This window comes from Chelon labrosus (genome assembly GCF_963514085.1).
Source record: "Chelon labrosus genome assembly, chromosome: 3".
Taxonomy (NCBI): Eukaryota; Metazoa; Chordata; class Actinopteri; order Mugiliformes; family Mugilidae; genus Chelon; species Chelon labrosus.
In genome coordinates, this window is record NC_140339.1 from 14,814,048 (window position 1) to 14,837,968 (window position 23,921).

Consider the following 23,921-nt stretch of genomic DNA (forward strand, 5'->3'; position numbering starts at 1 on the left):
AATCTTCTCAGGAGACTACAAATAAGACAAATGGGAACAAATTTATTTCACACCGAACATAAAAGTACACAAATCCATGTTTTTGCCATTTGTTCACATCAGAGTGCAGACAGCTTTCCTTTGTTGTCTGTACTTTGATCAAAAGCCAACATATTTCACTTCTGCCCTTGGCAAATTCTTAAATTCACTAGAACATAGTGGATGAAACCAGCACAGGTGGTGACCTCTCTAGGGGGCGCTACACTCCCGTTACATGGACTGTTCATCCAGGTTAGCAGGCAGGCTTAAGGGATGGCACCGTTTGTTTGCCAGTCCGCTTTAGTTTTGATTGAACAACTATTGGATTAGCGTCACATTCAACATCTCCAGAGGATAAGTCCTACTGATTTATGTAATCCCCTGCCTCACCTCAGTTGCACTTGAAAACACAGTAATGACGATAACCAACAGTCATGAGGACACATTGGGACAGATGCAACTCAGATCACCTCCAAATGTGGCCAGAGATCCAATCTCTCAAATGCGATCTCAGTGTGTCCTGACTGTGTTTACATCAGAACTTGTCACTTGTGATCGGACTCCCCAGGTTGAATGTTAAAGGAGAACTCCGGCGCAAAATGAACCTGGGGTTAATAACACGTGTGTACCGAGTTCGACCGTTCTCTGGTATTTGTTTTCATGCATTTGTTTTGTTAGTCAAATGTGACCAGTTTTCTTCCAAACTGCTATTTAGCGTATAACGCTAGCCTTCGGGGCACACTTACACATAAAAAGAAATCGCTATTTCTATACCACTAACAAGGCTCACAATATCACCACACTTACACGGTAGCATAACTAGGGTCTCTACATGTAAACCGAAGCATTGAGAACTTTGCAAGTATACAGGCAGTTTATTAAAAAAGGAACACAGTACCGTTGGTGTCTGGCTCGCATATCCAGGCGGGCGCCATCTTGGGGAAACTGAACTGTCTGTTGCCGGAAGAAAGCACTGAGAGCATAGAGAAGCACTGAACGAAGAGAGTTCAGTTTTCCCAAGATGGCGCCCGCCTGGATATGTGAGCCAGGCGCCAACGGTACTGTGTTCCTTTTTTAATAAACTGCCTGTATACTTGCAAAGTTCTCAATGCTTCGGTTTACATGTAGAGACCCTAGTTATGCTACCGTGTAAGTGTGGTGATATTGTGAGCCTTGTTAGTGGTATAGAAATAGCGATTTCTTTTCATGTGAAAGTGTGCCCCGAAGGCTAGCGTTATACGCTAATTAGCGGTTTGCAAGAAAACTGGTCACATTTGACTAACAAAACAAATGCATGAAAACAAATACCAGAGAACGGTCGAACTCGGTACACATGTGTTATTAACCCCAGGTTCATTTTGCGCCGGAGTTCTCCTTTAATGCATGGTCTGAACAGGGCCGCAGAGTCGTTACGCTACAGATTCAACGCGGTGAATCGCCTGAAAAGTCGTTGACAGGGGTCCAACTAGTGCCACCTGTGTGGGACGCACTGGCATAACTAGAGCCACAGATTCTCACTGATAGACTGAAACTGGCTGTCTTCTTCAGTTCATTCAGCTTAAAATGATCCAGCATTCATGGTTCTCTATTTTGAAGTTGACTGGCACAAATATATTAATTTCTTCTCCTTTTATTAAATGAGCAGCTCAGATCTATTATTTTTCCAGTTGAACTTCTTCCTGTTTTCAGTCTCCAGCTCCTGGTCACTGTCTCCTCTGAGTCTAGATGAGTTACTGTCTACTACAATACCGAAAACCATACAGAGATTACCTTTGAAAGTTGATGCCATTGGCTGATTGTGTTATCATTTGTTAATGATTGCATTTTTTAATCATTCACTCATCGTACACTGGTGGGATGCTTCAAATCAATGCGTTTCTTATTAGTTCCTGGTGTTGACGTACTTTATTATTGGTGGGAAGGGTGCTATGTGTGAGGATTGTTATCACTTGTGACCGCTAACAACCCTCACATTCCCACTCTTTAGTCCCAAACAGAAACGTTCACTTTGCCAAAACATGAGTGCGTTTTTTTGAAGAGTTTTGCTGCATATAGACACAACACGGGCTAACTTTTGGTTAACTTTTGTGGCGTTGAGTGAAATATGTTAACAACTGCTGTATGGGTTGCCACAAAAGCTTCCCACAGATTCACGCCTGCAGGGATTTCTTGACTTTTAATGTAGCAAATAGTTTAACATTATAATTTGTTTGTTTTGGCTTTAAATACCAGCAAAATTAATTTAACACTAATTTCTGCCAATTAGCAAATGTTAAAACAGTAAAAGTGTTGGACAATATCTTACAAGGATGTTAGCATTTTTAGCATATTGACTTGGTGAGCTGTGGCTGTTGATTCTTTTTTCTTGAAGCGTGTTGTTGCTATAGGACTTGTGAAACTCCTACATCATTAATTATGTCTGCTGTTTGATGTGTTATTTTATCACACACACTGCATATGATAAACTGAGCATGTACAATACTTTCTAAGCCTTTGAAATCTTTATCTTTTTATCAAAAAAATTATATATATACAGTACAACAAAATGCAATAGTCACATCAGTGACAGGAGTAACAACAGCCCTAAAGGCAGAACGATCAAAACTGTATTGCACTGTTAACCTAAGCTTGAATCGAAGCTGACTCAAGTATTTGCTCTGTCACGCCGTGTTAAGTTGCCTTTGAAAATGAGAACCGCAGGGCAAACATGCTCAGTCAATAAGTGTATTGTCAATATTTAAAAATATTACACAAACCTCTATAAGCATCACTGTTTCAGCAATGGAAGACATTGTTTTATGGATTGTTGCATTTTACACTATATCTTGTGTGGGTCAATAAATTGTGAAATGTTCAGATTATTTCTAAGAGTAGTTTGTCTCTTGGATTCAAAAAAATTGGCGGGACTGTTTGATTTGGCCAAGATCTCATTTACCTGGAGACGGCATCAAACGCCAAGATACAGAAAACAAATCCCTAAGAAAAAGAGCAGGTTGTTTGATGTTAACTTTTGAAATTAATGGATAATGTCCCCTCACTCTTTTCTTTTTGTGCCCTCTCCAGTTTGTGGTCCCAGCATTGACATTGGCAATGACATCAGTGAATTTAGACGTCTGGAGAACTGCACGGTGGTGGAGGGCTACTTGCAGATTCTCCTCATCGGTGACAAAAACAACAACGCCAACCAGGAAATCTTCCGCTCCCTCAGCTTCCCCAAGCTGACCATGATAACTGACTACCTGCTGCTGTTCAGGGTGTCCGGCCTGGACAGTCTGAGCACTCTCTTCCCCAACCTCACCGTCATCCGTGGTCGCAACCTCTTTTACAATTACGCCATGGTGATCTTTGAGATGACCAGCCTGAAGGACATCGGCCTGTACAACCTGAGGAACATCACTCGCGGCGCCATTCGCATTGAGAAGAACCCCGAGCTCTGCTACCTGGACTCCATAGACTGGTCCCTCATCATGGACGCGGAGTTCAACAACTACATCGCCGGGAACAAGCAGTCCAAGGAGTGCAGTGACGTTTGTCCAGGGATCATGGGAAACAACCCTCAGTGCAGAAAGACCATGTTCAACAACAACTACAACTACCGCTGCTGGAATTCCAATCATTGCCAGAGAGGTAAGCAGAATGTCACATATGATAGCTCATCAGGGATTTAAAGTCTAGCCTCTGACCTGCTATGCGTAGATGTGTATATAGGAGCGTGATGAACAGATCTGCAGCTGATCCCTGCTACCTGTCACTTTAATTGCTTTAACCGTTGTGTTTTGACTGCGAGGAATGAGGGAAGTTAGGAGATGATGCTATGCATGACTGACTTGTCTGCAGAAACTTTAATATATTTATCTCTGGTGTTTACACAAGATGAGTGCCAGTTCAGACGAGATTTTTGCCTCATTCCATTACTTTGTTTTATGTTGTTTTCTGATTATGAGCATTTACTGTCCGTTATATTGTTCTGTTGATCTGTTCGTTCTGTGTAATCACATGTATTAATGCTGTTTTCTCTTAAAAGAGGCAGTGGCTCATATATTCAGGTGTCATGTGCCGGTTCAGTTCAGTTGTTTTCACATACCTTAACAAACCAAATTAAAGTAGTAAAGACTCCAGAGCTTAATTAAACTGCACCGAGTTCAATGAGTGTGAATGCGGCCTTTAATTTTGTGTTTACGACTGCAGGGTTTTAGATGACTTGTTTTGCTGGTGCTTTTCAGACAATGTGTTTTGGCTGACTGAGTGTGTGCGTGTGTGTGTGTGTGTGTCTGGCTGAATTGTTTCCCCCGGTGACTGGCGCCTTGCTGCAGACTCAGCATGTTGATGTTTTCAGTCTTGTGACATGGAACTGTGGCGGGATTGGCCTGGACTGCGTGCATGTCTGTGCACACACGGGGTCATCATCATCATCTTCATCAAACGCACTCGCAGCTCAGACACTCGCTCACGCAAACAGGCAAATTACAGCACACACGCGCACACACGTCTGGCCTGCTTTGTGGGTTGTCGGGAGTGACAGCGGGTGGACGTGCTGGGAAAGAAATCAGGAGGTGGAATATGTTAGAGGAGGATGTGCTTGATGGATGGACGTTTAAACATTTCTCTTGTGTTTTGGAGTCCACTGTGAAATCTTAAGACATCTCCTCTGCCCCAGACTCATAGAGGGGGAATAAGTTGTACCAGTCTCGATCATTTAACCAGTCATCATATGGATGTGAGTGAATACACCATGAGCTCTATCTAGAGTTGTGTCTTTATATAGTGGAAGGCCATGCTGCTTCCACCTGCTGCACCATAAACTCCACCACTTTTTGTCTATGTGTCAGTTACTCGAGCAGACAGTGGTACCGAGGTCGACCGTTACAAAAAGTGTCTCCTGATTAAAGGCCACATGTCTGTCTCCACTCTGTTGAGGCTACACACGGTGCTGGGGGACGCTGAAGGACAGGAAGTAGATTTTGCTATTGTTTTTAAATAAAAGCCACACAAACACTACTACTACTGCTGCTGCTAAGACGCTGTTAAAAAGTACTGCAAGTACTACTGCTGGGGCCACATTCCTCTAGTTTACAGCTGTGTGACGTCAGAGCCCAGCACACAAGCGCACACACACACACAGACCTCTGCTCTGCTGTACTATTGGCTAACTGGTGCCAGCACAGTTAAAGTCGTGTCTGGGTGAAAAGTCTTTTTTTAAATTACCGCTATCCCAAGACATGGCATGTCCAGATAATTTCACCACACTCGCCCCAAAGCCTCCGGGTTGCAGCTCGTCTCTCAGCAATATTTCAGAACCCGACTAACTGAGCAGATGAGACACTTTTAGGCATGACTTGAGCGTTTGTGCTCGGTTGCCATCTTCCTATATGAGAGGTTGACATGTTTTGTTAAGTCAGTTTAAGCAGACTAAATATAGAAGAAGAGGAGAATGACCCCATGAAGGTGCACGAGCACTCTACCAGGCTCCAGAGGGAGTGTGCCAGCCAGGGCAAATGGGCCATCAGTTGCTGCTGCTGCTGCCTTAAAACAGAATTGATCTCAGACAGCATGAGCACTACTGCTCTCGCTGCATTGTTGTGCTATTTATTAGGCAGTTTATTGGAGAGGTCTGGTGGTAGTAAAGCCAGGCTTCATTAAAGCGTGGAAGGCCGATAGCTGGAGTTGTTTGACTGGCTGACCAAACAGTACTGAGTAGGGCTGACCAACTACCAAAACAAGCTTAACTTCTACCGTAAATCATTCAGACTTCTATTGAAAACCTTTTCTCTTTTCATCAAGTTCTTTTAACACAACAGAACAGGAAGCAACCGCAAAGAGTCCCAGGCACTGACTAGCAAACAGTCAGACAAAATCACAGTAACAGGCCAAATACTTTCTCATCGCCGTAATTGGGAATGAAATCCGAAGAATCGCAATATTCAAATTCACAATATTAAATTTACACATTTACACAATCATAAAATGGGTAAAGTGTGACTGGGCGATATAAAAATCTGGATTCACGATTCTAATCGATTTTTTTCTGTCAACATGAATTCAAGACAAAACATGTTTAAAGGTGGTTTCATTAAAACTAATATTCAATATCATCAAACAGCGCTTTTCTTATGCTGCATCCCACTCTTCTCTCGTGTTTCAAAAGAGGTAAAGCTACCTCTGCAAAATGTTTGTGGTTCAGTGGTTCATTCCTGCAATTGATTGTTTACAACATCTTAACAAACCAAGGCTTTTTGATAATGTTAATGGCTACCACATCTTGCAATTAATTAATTTATTGATTATATTCTGAATATTCGATTAACCCTCTGGTTTACCACATAATATTAAACAAAAATTCCCTTTTTTAAATTTCAGCATAATCACAATGACTTCAATAACACAACATCTACGAATGAAGAACACATTTCAAACTTTAACCAAGTGATATTATTTATCACAAAGTTCAGATTTATTCAGTGTGAACCTAATCAGGAAATATGTTGTTGTACTATATTCTGTCATTAATTAGCATACAAAGTGTTGAGTAAGATTTAACTTTAATGGCTTGTGCTGATTGTAATTGGAAACACACTTTTATTATTTATCCTCTAAAGACATTAGGACTATTATAAATGATCGCTTGAAAAGGAAAAAGCAACGCAAGTGATGTCAGTTCATTTGTAATGAGAAACTTCTAAAATATTCTGTCCTTGTAGCTGTTGAGAGTTACTAAATAATAAATAAATATAAACAAGAATTAGCAAATTAAATCATTGAATATGAGTACACTGCGTGTGATTCGTTTCGTACCTCCTCAATAATCTCTGTTGTCTTTATTTAACTTATTACTAGAGATTATTAGTAGCACTGCTTCAAACGGCACAGCGGTGAAATTACATTGTGTATGGAAGATTCCAGGGTTCAATGTTATGAGCTTAGTGCAGGTTTCGTCAGGATGGAAAATATGTGTCATGACACACTCACAACAAACAGCCGTTCTTGGTTCTGATACAGCGGTAGGGATGCATAAGAGACAGGAAGAATATTCTACTGAGCTGCAAATGATGTCAGTGTTTATTTGCGAAACTGAGATTAAATCAAAATGGTGATGCATTTCAATGCCAGGTACGAACATAGGTACTAAAAGCTGGCCACTTGCATATGGATAGCCCAGGTCAAATGTTCATGCAAGGTCTGGCAAGGTCGCTTGTTTCAGATTCTGCCACCCGCTTTGTTGTACTGCTATGTCTTAGTTTTAATAAACTTTGCACAGTTTAGGGGTTTGTTTAATGTTGGACATTGGAAAACCAAACAACTGCCACATTAGTTAAGTTTTATTTGTTTTTATTGTCTTTAGCTGCTGCCATTACTCCAGATTTTTGTGAACTGGCAAAGCTTAAATGTGCCGGCAACTCAAAGGAAACAATAAACTTAACTCAATATATATCCCCTATGCTGGTGTTGTTTACTTGATTTTATACCAGTAAAAGCAAACCATGTTATCATGATAGTCAGTAGTCTCCTGTGATAACACCCTGTATCAAGCTTCAGGAATCTTATCTCTGATCTATTGTTTAAACGTGTGCCTTGCTCACAGGCCCTCTGCTGTGGTGGCATGAGACTCAACTCGTAAACTTGGTGCATTTCCAGACCCAGCCGTTCATCTGATCAATATATGACATAAAGGAAAAGTGCTAACCCTGTTTTCATTAGGTTTATATAGAGGACATGCTTTCAGCCAGAACTCATTCATAAAACTGTTGCAGGGAAAATAAAATTCAAACCCTTTTTATTTCTCTGGGAAAGTTTTGTAGTGATGGTGGTGGGGGCTGCATTCTCCCGTGTTTGCTTCGCTCATTTGTTTCTTGGAATCGGGTTTGGGTGTTTTGGTCTTGTTCATAACTCATAGACTTCTTCCAAAGAATGGCCATGTCCGTGCATGCTGGGAAGCGAACACGTTGTTTTACTCCCCCAAACACAGCAACCCGCACACACACTCACACATTGAACAGCATGGGGGATGTTTTTCCGGTGCTTTGTATGGTCTGAAGAGATGAAAGCAGATCATTAAAGTACAAAGTAGGTCTTCTGGGATTTACTGGAAGGAATTTTTGCCTTTTGTTAACCCCTGGCTGAAGGGATTACACATTAAACTAGAAGGATTGTCTTCTGGGTTGTGGTTCAGCCTGCCACTAGCTTAATTTACCGTACCTGACATGTCAGTGTTTGTACATTTCTATTCATAGGCATTTTGCTGGCGTGTTTTCCTCATTAGGTAATGAACTTAATGCACTAACATTACAACACAAAAGTAAGTGTAGACAGCATATGTGCTCAGGATTATGTATAATAAATTAAAAACTGTTTTTTGAACTTAATGGAAGACTCGATTGTCCCCAACTTTGGCGACTTCTAGTGGTGGAATTTAAAAAAGACCCCGACATACAGCAGTGGACCCAATTTCACTTTTGGGGTTTTTGGATTAAGTGGGTAAGGGCTAGGAGAGAAGACCTCATTTCCTCAGATCAAATTTTCATATGCCAAGTTCCAGAATACCTATTTTAAAAGTCATTTCTGCCTCTTTAGTTTGATATTGCGTGAAAAATGGAATCAATAGAGGGAATAAAGCCTGTTATTTGCAAGTAAAAGCATTTAGTTTACAATTTAACTGAAACATAATCTCCGTATTGACTCACAGCTCTCGGTTGCATCTTGGTTGCACAATAGATCTCAGTTTCACTCTTACTTTTTATTTATTCTTTCCACACAGAGTCCACATCAGAGATGTACAAACATATTTGCCCTTTGTCCACTTACAATAGCACCTTCCGGGCTGATTTATTTAATCTATGGTACAAAGCCTTTTTAAACTCATACAAGTACAAATGAAAACAAGGTTATTAAAACCAAACCACACAAAAACCTCAACAATTTTATCATTAACACGATGGAAACTTTACTACAAATTGCTATAGTGGCCAGGTTATTTCTAAATCTAGAAATATAGACTTGACGGACACATATGCTGGGTTATTATACTGTCTGATATCTGCTCATTGTAGATATGCTGTATATGATGGACTAGACAGATCACAGGTGTACTAATGAGATCAGAGAGTACTTCTTTTCCTTTCCACTCTATCTCTTCTTCTACTGTACGCTGTCATCTATCAAATGTAGGGCGATCTCAGCCAACCAGAAGGTCTGTTTATACTCCATGTTTGTACTGTAAAATATACTGGTGTGATTTTTTTTTTTTTTGAAGAAGAATGCAAATTGCTGAGGCTGAATACATATCTGCAGCATCTGTGAAATTGTGCGTGATAGCTGACATGTAGGAAACACTATCAGTTGTCTAGCAGGAAAACACGCTGCCGCATGTTTGTGAAAGAGAGATAAAGAGAGTGAGTTATGGACTCCTATCCCCTCTGGTTATCTGGTTGCTTCTGGATGTGGTAGATCCGCTGTGGATTGGCCCAGTGTTTGCCTAGCTCTTAGTATGAAGCGGTTTGTAAAAACTATGCAAAAGCTTGGTGTTGAAGCTTTTTCGTTTGGATTGATGGTATTTCTGTGTAAAGCATAGTGCTTTTCTTGCTTTTGCACAGGAGTGCTACAAGAGTGATCTCAGCGCCGCTGTTGTGCGGTGTGCTCAGGTGTTGTTGCAGCTGGTCATGCACCTCTGAATTTTTGTAACTGTGCCACTGGCTCGTAATGTCAAGTGGCCGAGCTGGAAGCATGGGTCTGTGAGCAGATCCATCTCTACAATCTATCCGTGCGGGAGGACAGGGATTCCCGGATGGCACAAAACCTGTGGAGGGAGATCGTTGCAGTTGGTAAACACAAGACATTCGGTAGAAAACTGGAAAAACCACTGGTGTGTTTGAATAACCTATTTCCTTTACCTCTTGTGCGGCTTTTCCAACGATGTAGAGTTTGTATTTTTCCCAGCAGTGACGCATAACATTTAGGAAAAGACTGCAGCGAGTCAAACCCGCTTCAGGTGCGACCATAAAAGATTTTGGTGCTGTGTTGACTTCACACTTGGTTTGAACAATGGCCAGTGTGTCAAGCATAACAACGGCTCAACTGTGTTTGAAGTGAAATGACTTGTTGAGTGCCTATATAACTACTGCATGGCTCTGCCTCTGGACACAAATTCAGCAGTATGTGATAGCAAGGCTCCCCTACAGCAGTAGTAGCACTCTACTTACTGACACTGACAAAGTATAGAACACATTATGTTGTCTATACGGAGAATTAACAGAGGTTCCCCTGAATGTTTGAGTAAATGCAAGTCAAAGGAGCCTGTCTGAGCAGAGAGGTCATTTTATCTCGGCAGCCTAACTTGTGTGACCCTGCGCTTAGGGCTTAAGGAAGTCCAGTTACTACTAGTTCCTGCTGATGTTCGTCTAATCTCTGCTATGATTAGCTCCATACCATCATGTACTGAACACGGACACCCACTCTCACTTGATACTCTCACTAATCTGTAGATAGACAAGAAGGCCAGGGGGCATTTGGTTATTTGTGGTGGAATCCCTGATTTGAAAGTGAACGAGAAGGGTCCCTCCTGTCTTAAATTTATATACAAAGATTCCACTATGAATTAATATTAAAGAGCTATAAATAAGAGTTTTGGCAAACCGTGTGCATGTCTTTCTCCTTTTTTTTTTTTCAAACCAAAAACTATTACCTAAATCAGGTCACCATCTTATCATTTCACAACAGAGCCTTTAATTGGCCGTTAGCACCCACTCATGCAGGAGCTTAGCTTGTCTGACAACATGAATACAATTAGAATTTTTTGTATCTTTTGCTTCTGTGATGGCATGCTGATGTTGTCATGCATGTTTGACTTTGTGTGGTCAAATCCAGTGCTTGCAGTTGCAAGGGTAGCAGAACATTGTTGGACTAAAACTAAATAAGCCTGGTGAATAGTTGGTTAAAAAAAAAATGTAATGTTTTGCCTTCTTTCAGAATTGATGGGGCCCTTTTAGTAACTGTAATTGCAAGAGAATTTATCAAAATAAACTTGCATGCCCATGCATGACCTTGCCGCTTAGATCTATTTTTAGATGGTTCCACAGCAATATATATAGATCACCATGTTCGCTAGATGCAGTTATTATATCCAGACCTTTGGCTTTAAATCCAGGCTTTGAAACATCCAACCAGATTCTTTTATTTGAGTCATACTGATGCTCTCTTGTTTTTGAAGCAGTCAGCAAAATGTTACGGGCTGAAAATACACCCAAACATGGTGTTTTTGTCTTCTGAGAATTGCAGTAATATTTTGGTTGTGTTTACCTACAGCAGGCAGCGTAGTAAAGGCAGTCATTTATTGCCACAACAGAAATCACAAAGTATGATGACACACAACTACTCATGCACCCCTTACCCTGACCCAGAACCCGGAGGCTGGTAATTATAGGGGCTGCTTTGTAAACCAGGCACATCCATGACTGCTTTTAGTGAACAGTCACACCCATGCCTGGAATTCCTGGAAGAGAACATTACTGGTTTGGTTGTGTTGGAGTGCCTACTGTAATTATGTGGCCTTTAATTGTGCTCTGTTAACACCATCAAGATTGGGATGAGCTGTGACCAGGGACTTGGGTGAATCTCCTGTTTGTGGATCTGAAGCTGGTTGGATTTGGACGGAATAGTTTGTTTTGCTATAAAAGGCCTTTTCCGATTTTTCCCCTCAACAGTGACCACATTAAATGACTTATGAGAAATGAGAAATCTTTTAGTGGCTCATCCGTTTTCTGCGTTTGTTAAGAATATAAAGAACACATCATAACATACTCGGTATATACCAATCAGGTATGACATTATGATCTATGACAGGTGATGTGAATAACACACATTATCTCTTCAACGCGGCACCTGTTTGTGGGCGGGATATAAAAGGCAGTGAATATTTTGTCCTTAAAGTTAGTGTGTTAGAAGCAGGAAAAATGGGCAACGTAGGGATTTGAGCAAGTCTGACAAGAGCCAAAATTGTGATGGCTAGATGACAGGATTAGAGCATCTCCAAAACTGCACCTCTTATGGGTGTTCCTTGTCTACAGTGGTCAGTATCTGTCAAAAGTGGTCCAAGAAAGGAACAGTGGTGAACCGGCGGCAGGATCATGGACGACCAAGGCTCATTGATTCACATGGGGAGTGAAGGCTGGCCCGTGTGGTCCTATCCAACAGACGATTGAGTTGTGGATGTTAGTTTGACACGTACCACCTACCCAAGCATTGCTGCAGACCATGTACACCCTTTCATGGAAATGGTGTTCTCTGATGGCTGTGGCCTCTTTGAACAGGAAAATGCGCCCTGCCACGAGGCAAAAATGGTTCAGGAATGGTTTGAGGTGTTGACTTGGCCCCAAGGTTCCCCAGATCTCAATCCAACCGAGCATCCATGGGATGTGCTGGACAAACATGTCCGATCTATGGAGGCTTCTCCAACTAATTTTTAATTAGTTCGCCCGCTGCAATATTCTGTGCGCCTGCTGCGGAGCTCAACAGAAAACTCTCCTCTCTGGCCTGCTGATTCTCTGCTATACGCGCATGCGCACACACGTGCGAGTTGTTTACATGCGCTGTGTCTCAAATCGCGTACTTCTGCACTTACAATACCTAATTTGAGTACGTGAGGGCGTTCACACTGAAAATTCCAACGAGACGAAGTGCACTGCAAGTACCCGGATGGTGTACTCATAACGGTCAAAAAGCTGAGTGTGGAACGCTGCACACTTTCCACCCTAAACGGTAGCCATCTTGACTACGAAGCGGAAGGGGAGGGACTATCAACCCAATTCAAACTTGCGATAGTGGCGGCTGATATCGGCGGCAGTGATTTGGAAGCGGTGGTGGAGCAGTTTTACAGGTCCATACAGATGTAAGTTATAATATGACATTTAATGAAAATGATCTATATTGCTGTTTTACACGTAGTACTATTAAATTGCTGCTCGATATACGCTCGCGGTCAAAATCAAAATACGGCGTTAGTCATTCGTCATTTCCGGTAAGTATAGGCGTAGCACCCGATTTGAGACGATACTACCTTTTTGAAAATTACGCACTACGGACGTAAGTGCATAGTGCTCATAGTGCATGATATCGAAGTGTACTGACGAAAGTACGCCATTTGAGACACAGTCATAAGACTTGCACCGGCTTCTTTAAAAGCTGACGTATGGCAGCATTTTGGATTTTTTGAGGATGGAGGAAAGATCGACAAGACTTTCACCGTTTGTAAGGTAAATTCTAAAAAAAATTAGAGAAGGTAATTCATCTGTTTTTCTTTCTCTAATGATCAACACAATAGAATCGGAATCGAATCGAATCGTGAGGTGCCAAGAGATTCCCTACTAGATACTACAGCACACCTATAGAGGTCTAGTGGAGTCCGTGCGTTGATGGGTCAAGGCTGTTTTGGCAGCAAAAGAGGGGCCAACACAATATTAGAAAGTCATAATGTTATGCCTGATAGGTGTAGAGTAGTGTTAAGTGGAGGGATTGGGAACAGTAATGACACTTGGTACACACAAACATTTTGGTTCTTGTAACATGTTGGAGAACCCTCATGCTGACACTAAATAATCTGTAGAGAAGATTTACTGACCTTACTGGAAATCTCCAGTCATTTTGGTTCTGATAGCAAGCACGCGTTGACTAGCGCCCATCCAGTCTAGCACATTATTAATCAATGGTGAAAAAGTGGAAAAACTTACTTCAAATATATTGACTCTGACCTGTTGTCGTTGTTTCGTTTCCCATCATGCCACACATGGTGCCGTGTGGTTGGCTTCGGTCAAGCAGAGTCTCCGCCTATCATGGGAAGCTACGTTAATATGCATATCATCCAGGCCTTGAATTGTGGTGTTAAAAGCGTGTTTTAAGGCTGCCAGAGATGCACTGTAGGTCATTTGCACAGCTAACCAGGCCATACTTCTACAAGGTGAATGGGAATCTTATACTCTGCCTCCTTCATCCATTCCATCAAATTCCAGAGATATTTCTGTCTTCCCTCGGCAAGCAAACACACAAACACAAAGACTCAGGAATGCAGACAACTCCTTCAGATGCAGCACGTTTGTGTGTGTGTGTGTTTTGGGGGGGTTGGGGGGGGGCGTGTGGGCCTTTATGTACCTACTAATTAAATGGACACATTTAGACTCGAAGTTTTTGGATAGACTGAATTCAGAACTCCTTCAAAATCAACCTGTGGTGGACACTGATTCTGTCGATGCCTTGTCCTCTTTTCTCAAACCAGTGAATGAATCACTGAATTAGTTGTAAGCTGTTGTTCAATTTTTCATTTATAATAACAATATAAGATTTCTACTTATTAAGTGGTAGGAAAAGCAATGAAGAAGTTGACAGGTTGTGTTTACTGAAAAGACTAGTGATCCATCTGTGGTTCCATCGTTTACTCCAGTTTGACATTTTCCTACAATGAGGCATATTGTTTGGAGGATACACACTGTTTATGTTTCACGGTCACACATTACATGCTAGGATGTCAACATATTTACTTGCGTGTCATCAATATATCCTTAAATTTGATTTATGACCGTGGCCAATTCACCAATTTTGAGATTATGACCTGTAGCCAAGCCCTAGCTTCCATGTCACATTTCAACAAGTTGTGTTAAACTTTTGTATTGTGTGGTTGGTTTGTTTACATATTTTGGCAAAAGTTATTTTTTTTATTCTGCTAGTTATCTGTATGTAAATAACACATCCTCAATGCCATCTCAAAAACACATACAAAGACACACTAACATCCTGCTTTAGGAGCTTTCTCCATTCTTCTGTCTGCATCGTATTAGCAAATTTCGTTTGAGTAACAACATTAGATTGTGTCTCATTTCATAACTTGTTTGAACCCTCATTCTTGTGCCACCACACACTGTGAACAGATTCTTGAAAGGGTGGCAGACTATGTGATAGGGCCAAATCTCCTGTGCCTAAGGTTTCAGCAGTCTTGTTGTTTGACCTAGACGCAACTATCCGAAGTGACAGACTCTCATTGTTCCCATTGTTATTTCTGCAACTCTCACCGTGCCTCTGGATCTGTAGCCTTTGTGATATCGGTCCTAATCTTAACTTATCACGGAGCTGCAGGTATCAAAAAACAGCTAATGTGATAGCTCCTGGTAAACCTCATCCGCCCTGTTATTGTGTGGCCTCTGTGGAGCCTCTGGGGGGACCAAAGTATTTGATTAGTCTTGCCTTTTCCAGGTCAGTCAACAAAGGGATGCCAGGAATTTCTTTTGTCTGGAGTTATCCTGTAATGTCAGCTGATCCAACAGATGTTTGTTCCCAACAAGTTCCACAAGGTTAACCGTTGGCTCTGTTTAGACTAGCTTCAGCCCATTTTTCTGATGTTGCTTTGACTGGGTATTTACCGTCAATACCCAATTTACAGTGGGTATTTACAATGAATATGATTATGATTTGCTCTGTCAACAATCCTTGTTGTTGCTCTTAACAGTTCCACACGTATCATCGCTCCTTAAACATTATTTAAATACCAATCATATTTTCACACTGACTGCTCATATCAAGTTCTCTGTCTGCCTGTCCGCCTTCGTGGAACTTAGATTACCAAAGTATCAGATACTGTCTGCGAGGACAAGTGCACTGAACATTCAAGACTATGGAGAAAAAGTGGGGGAATGTTTTTTTTTTTTTGGTTTGTGCGGGAAATTGAATGCTGCTGTAGTTATTTTCCACAATTGTACAATCCTGCCTCGAAAGAGAAAAAACGGCCACCCTTGTGTCTGCTGAGCCTTAAAACTAGGCTTTCTGGTTCATTTTTCATTTTGTCACCACTACCCCGTACCAACATGCCCACAGTAACTCTTTCAGGTGTTTTAGCATTGCCGTACGCAACCACATATTTAGGCCTCTGCTTTGACCCATTTTTCTCGTAAGACATACACTTGGTCAGGTGTTGCGTGGCAGTGACGTTCACAAACCCTGCAAGATTAACTCAATAAGCCCTCTATTTATTCCAACTGTTTATGAAACACTTTTATATCTATTTAAACTGCTCGTCCATCCACTGATTTTTAGCTGTTCACTACAAACATTCATTTATTACATTTATCTCATCCTTTCAACCGCTTATCTGTTCATTTTAGGTAGATTTGATGCCAGTATTGGGTATCAGCCCGTACTGTACTTACCTCTGATACCACTTTACAACAATGTTAACCTCTTGTTAGTTGTCCAGATATGAGGTTATAGGTAGTGGTTGGCTGGTTGTTAAAGAAGATCTGTTTGTTGAAGTTGCAGTAGGGGTTGGACCTTAAATAGCTGGACATTTTAAACAGCCTAGGGTGCTTTCACACCCCATTCGCTGTTCCGAAACCAGGAGCATTTCCCCTCAGGATGGTTGGTTTTTGGCTGGTGTGAACGCCACATTTGCACTCCGTCCCGAGGGATTCATTTGCGGTGACCTGCGGACTGATACGACTACTATTTATAAGCTTAAAATTATTTAACGAAGCAGTTACCCTGATGCAGCAACTGTGGCCCTTCTCAGCACATCGATGCTCAGTCAAACTTAACATGTTATGTGTATACAGATGGACACATGGCACATGAGCCACAGAACAACAGTAAATGCCAGCGCGCACACACTCTGCTAATGCTCAATTTTTGATTTGGTGCAAAATCCTGACCAATCACAAAGATTTTTCAAGCTCATAGTGTTGAGGTCATGTCAAAGTTTTGTCTCGATGGCCCTGTGAACCCAAACCCAAACTCCCTGAATCAAAATTGTGTGAAAGCACCCTTTGTCTACCAGAAGACACTCAGATGCCTCTCAACTTGCCTAAGAAAAGACTTAAGCAAGAATGTGCTGAGCTGCTAAAACGTATATGCAAGTAGCACAACACTGCTACTGGCATGGGTTAAATATGCAGTATCTGCATGTGTGTTTGTACATACATGTAGATCCTATGTACAGTACACATGTGCCCATTGGTGTATTTGCTTTGCATGTAAGAAAGAGAATAAATGAAAACAAAACTGTGACACTATTCCCCCAATTAAAAGCTTTTACCATCCTACCTTTACATGCTTAAATTAATTTATTATTTATTGCCGGCTCAAATGTTAACTTCTCTGTTTTGGATATAAAAAAGTAAGTACTTGTATCGTTGCTCGTCACTCAGTTTAAAGTACATTTTAATGAATTCACCCACTATGTGGATATGTTTAGATTATAGGTTGTATTTACTCAAATTACTTAAGCTGGGATGGTATATGTGTGTTCCCAGGGAACTGGAGAAGTAGCCCTCAAGGTATCTACATCTGTCCAAGACCATCACAACATACAAAATTTAAGAAATAAAAAACATGCATTTACAAAACACTTCACACACAGTCTCAGGGACGAGTCTACCTTGGTGTGATGTTTCTATATGAAAGGCAGTCGGCTCTTGTGAGAGTGTGAGAGCATGTTCAGTTATTTATCACTCACAGGAAAGATGGCCCCCCTCTTTTGAACAGACTGTAATTATCAACAGGAAGCTTCAGACCACACATCTCCTCACATCACCAGACGTCTCCTGGGAGGAGTGGGGGTGGGGGAAATCCAGCCACCTGTACTTCTTGTTGCACTAACTTACGCCAGCCAGCCACAACATTAAAACCACTGACAGGAGAAATAAATAACATTGACCATATTGCGACAATACAGTGTTCTGCTGGGAAACTTGTAGACCTGGCATTCATTCATGTGGATGTCACTTAAACATGTACCACCCACCTAGACCAGACCAGGCACCCCCACCACATAGCAATGACACTCCTTGATGGCAGCAGCCATCCCCAGCAGGATGCAGCCTGACACAGACACACACACACAAAAATGGTTTAGGAACAACTCAAAAAATATGAAAAACAGCACAAGGTGTTGATCTCCAAATTCACTAGATCGCCTCCCGTCAACGTATAGGCCCATGAAGGCCCATGTCCATTCTATGATGAGTCACAACTGTTTTGGAGGCACAAGGGAGACCTACACTATATTAGGAAGGTGGTCATAATGTTTTGCCTGATCGGTGTAGATATGCAATTCTTAGTTGTATTGGCAAACCACCAAATAAAGCTCTCTCTGTGACCCATCTAATTGGGATCCAAACAATTAAATCTAAACCCCTGCTTCTCTCTGCCCAATAATCCAAAGGCTGTGCAGGTTTTAAGACAGTTTTACCAAATCAAATGTGAAACATTTTGAATTCTTTTGAAGATTGCCCGATGTGATTACATAAACACATGCATACCAGGAAATGTTCTGGTACATTCTGTTATTTTGCTTGAAAAAGGTGATTTTGATTGTTCATGGATGTTGGCAGCCCAAACACAAACACGGCTGTTACGGTTGATGGTGTGCTCGCTCTATATTGTTGTTTCTGTTGTGCAGAGCCCTTTGTGAGCCGCTTATTTGTCAGATTGACCTGACTGGCAGGTTGTCACGTCTGTGGCTGTCTCATGCATTCATCCAGGTGAACTGGCCAGCTTGTGGTGATGGTGTCTTGTGTGAAACTCAAGAGATGACCAGGACAGCACTGGTGAGCCATGTAGTGCTGTGAATGGATTGAGTGAATCGAGACCCTTGTTCCACTGATGGGAACCGGCCTGTAGACGCCATACACTTCGGACTGACTGGTTTTCTGAATGACTGATTCACTGACTGAACCTGCACACTGACCGTCTAGGCCAAAACAGAACATGCTTTGTTTGAGAGTGGAAACACAGCAATACTGTTGTGTTTTCTGTATGTCATCAAGTTCTTCTGCCTGAGAAGTCTGCCGCGGGAAGCCGTACTGGTTCTGTATTTTCCCAGTTCTGCCTGATTACTGGAGCACACTGGGAGGATGTGGAGCGTGTGAAGTGAGGAGATAGGGCGTGGTATCCTCCACACTCACTGGATTCACACAGTCCAAACTTTCTCAAAAAATGGGAAAAACGCAGGGAGCGTGGAAACATCAGCTGCCTCAGTTTCTCATCTGTTTTTAGTCACTCTTTTGAAGCTTCTCATGTTGAGTGTGCACAGACTCTGTCTTTGCTTGTGTTTTAATGATTAAAATGTAACAAAGACCAACAAATTCATACATTTTTACTTGGGAAAAAATATGATGTGCAATGGATAATAAAATAAACTATTGTTTGACATTTTCTAAAGTATGAAAAGAGAAAATAAAGAAAATACAACTTGACCTGACCCAAACCAACTGGTTTTGGAGACATTTGAGCTCAGACTGAGATTGAGTAATACAAGACCTGAATCTATCAAGTGACAGATCTGTCTTGAATAACAAGACATGTACATGACGCATGCACCTGAGCTTTCAAAAAATGAACAGTAAAAATAATCATTAGTTCTAATGATTAAAAATAAATGTAATTTATAGTCAACAGCTGACTTTCAATCTAACATTGCTAGCTAGCGCTTATAAAGTTAAGCTAGTTCATGTTACGTCTGGATCTTGACCAGCTCTCTTAGAATAATTGTAAAACTCCATGGTCTACAAATCTTTATTGTGGAGGATAGGGTAAGAGAGACGCTTTCGGGAGCAATAAGAAAAACAACGCATGCACAACGTTGTTTGAAACGTGCAAAAATATTTCCGATTCATTGACCATTTGAAACCATAGAGGAGTAAATTAGACCCTGGCGGGCCGCCATAGTATTATTGTATGGGAAACCCTGAAATGTAATAATCAGATTGAAAAAACATGTTGCCGCTGCCAAAAGATGTTTAGTGCATGAAAGGAAAGCACATGACCAATTAAATTTCAGACCGTTAACAGTGCACTGAGACAACAATGGAAAAAACTGGTTTTCATTCTGAAACGTCTGACATCTTAACTGGACGATTGCTGGTTAGTGTTACTGGAATCAGAGCGAATGCAGATCTCTATCTGTGTTTTTGAATCAACTGTGCTGTCATCAGTCTAGACATCTGCCTTTCCCTGTTATTGTTGTGCTGTGCTGCTGAGTAGTATACGCTGCTAAAGCCTGGAGCGTCATCGCAGCAACTGTGTGCCTGTGTGGGACATCCTGTTCCTATCACCCCTAGGATGGGGGCTGAAAACAAGGATTAACAATGAGACAGAGCTTTTAATTCTTACTTGATCAGCTGATCAAGCAGGAGGGAGAGAGAGGGAGAGAGAGAGCAAAAAAACATCAGTCCACCTGCCACTTTGATTGTTTAACCAAGCCGGCAAGATGTGTAGAGCGAAGTACGACGGCGAAGTTCTGTTTGATTCTATATTTGTTTTGGACTCCTAGCAGGGCCGTTACAAAAGATCAGTTTGGAGGCACAAACCCGGGAATTTTACCGCCATTCCTGCTGGTGGCTGGTGTAAGTTTCCCAGCCTTCCTTCCTGCTGGGCTGGTATTTCTGTTTCCCTGGAAGCCTTGTATCGGCACTTAGACCCACAACAGCAATCTTTATCCCCCTGCCAGAGCCCTCTGTAATGACAGAATGGAAAAGGTGAACTGTTTTCACTGAATGGACACTAGCAACTCCACAACTACCTACAGCAATTTTCTACAACCTACTACTTAACTCTTTAGTAGCCCCTTTCAAACCGATGCAAGGACATAGAAATAGCGTGATGTGTTAATGGAATATTAGAAAGAAAGAAAAACTAAACAAGCAACACCATTTAACCAAGAACTACACGTTGTTTTGACATAATTACCTTCACTTTGTTAACTAGCTGATTTTCTGATCCTATCAGAAGTGCTGACATCTCCACAATGGAGTCCTGTAGAGCAAGGCACGCTAACCGTCAGCCAAACAGTCAGACAGACACACACACAAGCACGATCTCCTGTGTCTGGTAACTTTCCACAGATTTTTAGGTAGCACGTTCTCCAAAGAGACGGCCGGTGCGGATTGGAAGCTTGACAACCGCAGAAACATCCTCTGCAGTCTTATTCAGTGGAAGTGCAGCTGATGTTAACCGGCTATTCTTCTTCACTCAATTGAATGCTTTACTAGTCAAACTGAATAGACTGGAGCGGAGTATCAAGTGATGACGGATTACCAGTAGCAACCAGCTAACTTATCTGTAGTGACTATCGAAGTGGACCTCACGAGGAAATGAGGAGGATGAACCGCCAGTGGTGTTGCTTCTTCTAAGAATAATCTCAGTTGATCTCACATGTGGTTCAGTTTTGCAGATGTGTCACAGATGTGGTTTCTTATATATTTTTATATATTTTCCTGTTTACCAACATCTTAGTTCTGTTTATGCTAGTTTGTGTGGTCTGGCTCCCCCAGCTGGTCGCACTGCCAACCGTGTGCACGTGTGCGATAGACGTGATATGTTAAATGTTTTTCTTTTATGGTTTTCTCCACCTCCACTACCCCCTCATCTCTATCTTAAATCACTTCCTCCTCCTCCTCCTCCTCCTCCTCCTCCTCCCTGCTCCATATCCCTCCATTTGTGTCATAGCTCCTCCTTCTATAATTCATTCTCTTCCTCCTCCATCCGTTACACTTCCTCCTACTAATTTCCTCATCCTCTCTTCCACCATCCCTCCACCACCACACAGCAGCTCTGCATCATTCTGTCTCTACAAGTGTCAAAAGGGAGGGATAAAAGCCTGGTTTTATTATCTGTTAGCTCAGCGGTACTGTATGTACCCATTGACCCCTTCACCCCGCTGCACCTTTCGCTGGTCAGTCAGGGAGTTGTATTTAGGAGGCGACAAACTAGCAGCTGCAGCCTGAGTAAAACTTCAGGCGGAGAGTTTCTCCTTCTCTCCCAAGTCTCTTTGGACCTGAGGCTGAGCATTTTCGCAGTGCAAAATTATACCTTTCCTTGTCCCATCACACCATCACAAAAGGTCAGAGGGCGAGAGAGAGTCGGGGGTTGGCGGGGCCTCGGCGCACAGAAAGAACATTCTGTGCCAGTGAAATGCAGCACTGGTTTCCTCCTGCTGAGCACAAACAGCCTGCTGAATGGTTGGTGGGACCACACAGTCTGATGGTTCCGATTGGCTTTCATGTCAGTCAGGAGGCGTGCTAGCAGGTCATCTCATGGTCACTGCCTTCATAGGGGCAGGACATCGTAGTTCTACAACTTCATATGTCACCTCAGAGGAAACGACACGAGCACTGACAGACTCTGTGTTTGGTTTTTGATTTGCCGTTGACATTAAAGTCTGGAATTCCCCGAGCAGGTGTGCTGTTGTTTTCACCAGTGAAGACATTTTGTATTTGGTTGCCGTCAGTATTGTATATTAGGTCAGACGGGCTGTGCTGAAAGTACAGTCTCTGTTGTTGACGGGTAAAAAAGTACCATGAAATGGAAAACCATCTTCCTACATCTGAAAACCCTGAGTACTTTGGATGGAAATCAAGCTCTTTCGGCATCAGTTTGCCCCTTTTAAACATGGGAATATAACGAATGTTAATCGGGGACAAGATGTGAAACTCTCCCCTGGCCTGTTGTCTTTAGTTAGTTTAACGGAGTCAGTGTAAGCATCATGTTGAAACGGGTTTTATCACTCAGCGTCCAATAAACAACTCATAACATCCTGTAAATTCACTGTGTTTGCTTTCTGTTTAAACACAGCCTCTGGCTAACCTAAGTGGATGACATAATCATAATTACAGCTTTTTAGTTCATCTAGTAGTTTCTGCTTCACATATCCCTGTCCCGTTGTATATGCCTTGCATGACACACACTCGCTAACACACACAAATAATTCCAAACAGACGTTTACAGTGTTTCTGTGTCAGACATCGTACTGTGTGGAGTCAGTTTGAACCAATCGGCTTATGTCCCTGGTTACTGACGGTGAAGCTGGGTTAAAAGTTGAAGCATAACTGTGTGCTGATGATAAAGGCATGTGTCAGCTAGTGGAGTGAGCTGCTTTGGAGTTGTGTTGTTCTTCCATCCATGCTTGATTTAGATTCCCCTGCCACACAAAGGCCACAACGAGGTGGGGCTACTTTCTATACGTATGTCGGTGCAGTTTTTCTTGTGGAGCTCCTCAATCAGTTTTTCCTGTCATCAGTGAAAATATCCTCTTATTTAGAGGGACACCACAGCAACTGGAGGAGTTATTTGTAGCCGTGCTCACTGGAAAACCAGGAGTGGAGATAGTTTTATCACTGGATCTGGGATGAACCTGACGCAGCAGCACACTGAGCTCAACACTAACCACAGTGTTAACTAAATGTTTTTTAGTTTTTTTGTTTGCTGGAGATGGTTTTGACGACAAAAGAAGCAAAAATCTGAGTTTGGATTTGAACCAGCCTGCATGGCATCCTCATTTGCGCATCTTGGTGTTTTACGAGCTCCAGTCTGGGCTTGTGTGTTTGTGTGTTTATGTGTTTGTGTGTGTGCTTGTCTGCTTGCATCGTCAGTCATTCTCCAGTAAATGCAAATCATTTATTCTGAAACCAGTAGAGTCATGCCAGAGGTTTAGTCGACCTCACTGACTGGATGTGTTACTTTTTCACACTTTGCATCAGTGACAGTCAGGTATTTATTGATGATTGATCCACCCACATTGTTTTTTGTATAGTAACTACGGATTAAATATTATGTTGTCCATTAATTGTGTAGTATGCAAGATGTCCCAAAATTATTTCCACCAGAGCCCAAAGTGGGCTCTTTAGAAGTCTTTGTTTTGTCTGACCAGCATCAAAACCCCAATGATGTTACATATAGAATGACATGAAACAAACAAAAAGATATTCCACAAGCTTGAAAAACTGTTACTGGAGAAAGTTTGATATTCTTGCCTAAAGAAAGTTCCATTTTTAATTGTAAAATTGACCGCTATAAAAAAACATATATCACATCCATTCCTGCTGGTTGAAGGCTTAGCATTTAGTTCTTTCTCTCTTTTGCATTGTTCAGTCCTTCCTGTG

The 23,921-nt window shown here is 41.9% G+C and overlaps 1 protein-coding gene across 1 annotated transcript in view; it reads left to right on the forward strand.

Moving 5' to 3' along the window:
- The first annotated feature begins 3,123 nt into the window (after nucleotides 1-3,123).
- LOC311485639 (insulin-like growth factor 1 receptor) overlaps nucleotides 3,124-23,921 on the forward strand; it is a 40,397-nt gene continuing 19,599 nt past the window's right edge. The window contains exon 1 of the mRNA XM_084541181.1: nucleotides 3,124-3,645. Coding sequence (XP_084397307.1) covers nucleotides 3,243-3,645 — 403 coding nt within the window. The 5' untranslated portion in view covers nucleotides 3,124-3,242. The remainder of the gene's footprint in view (nucleotides 3,646-23,921) is intronic.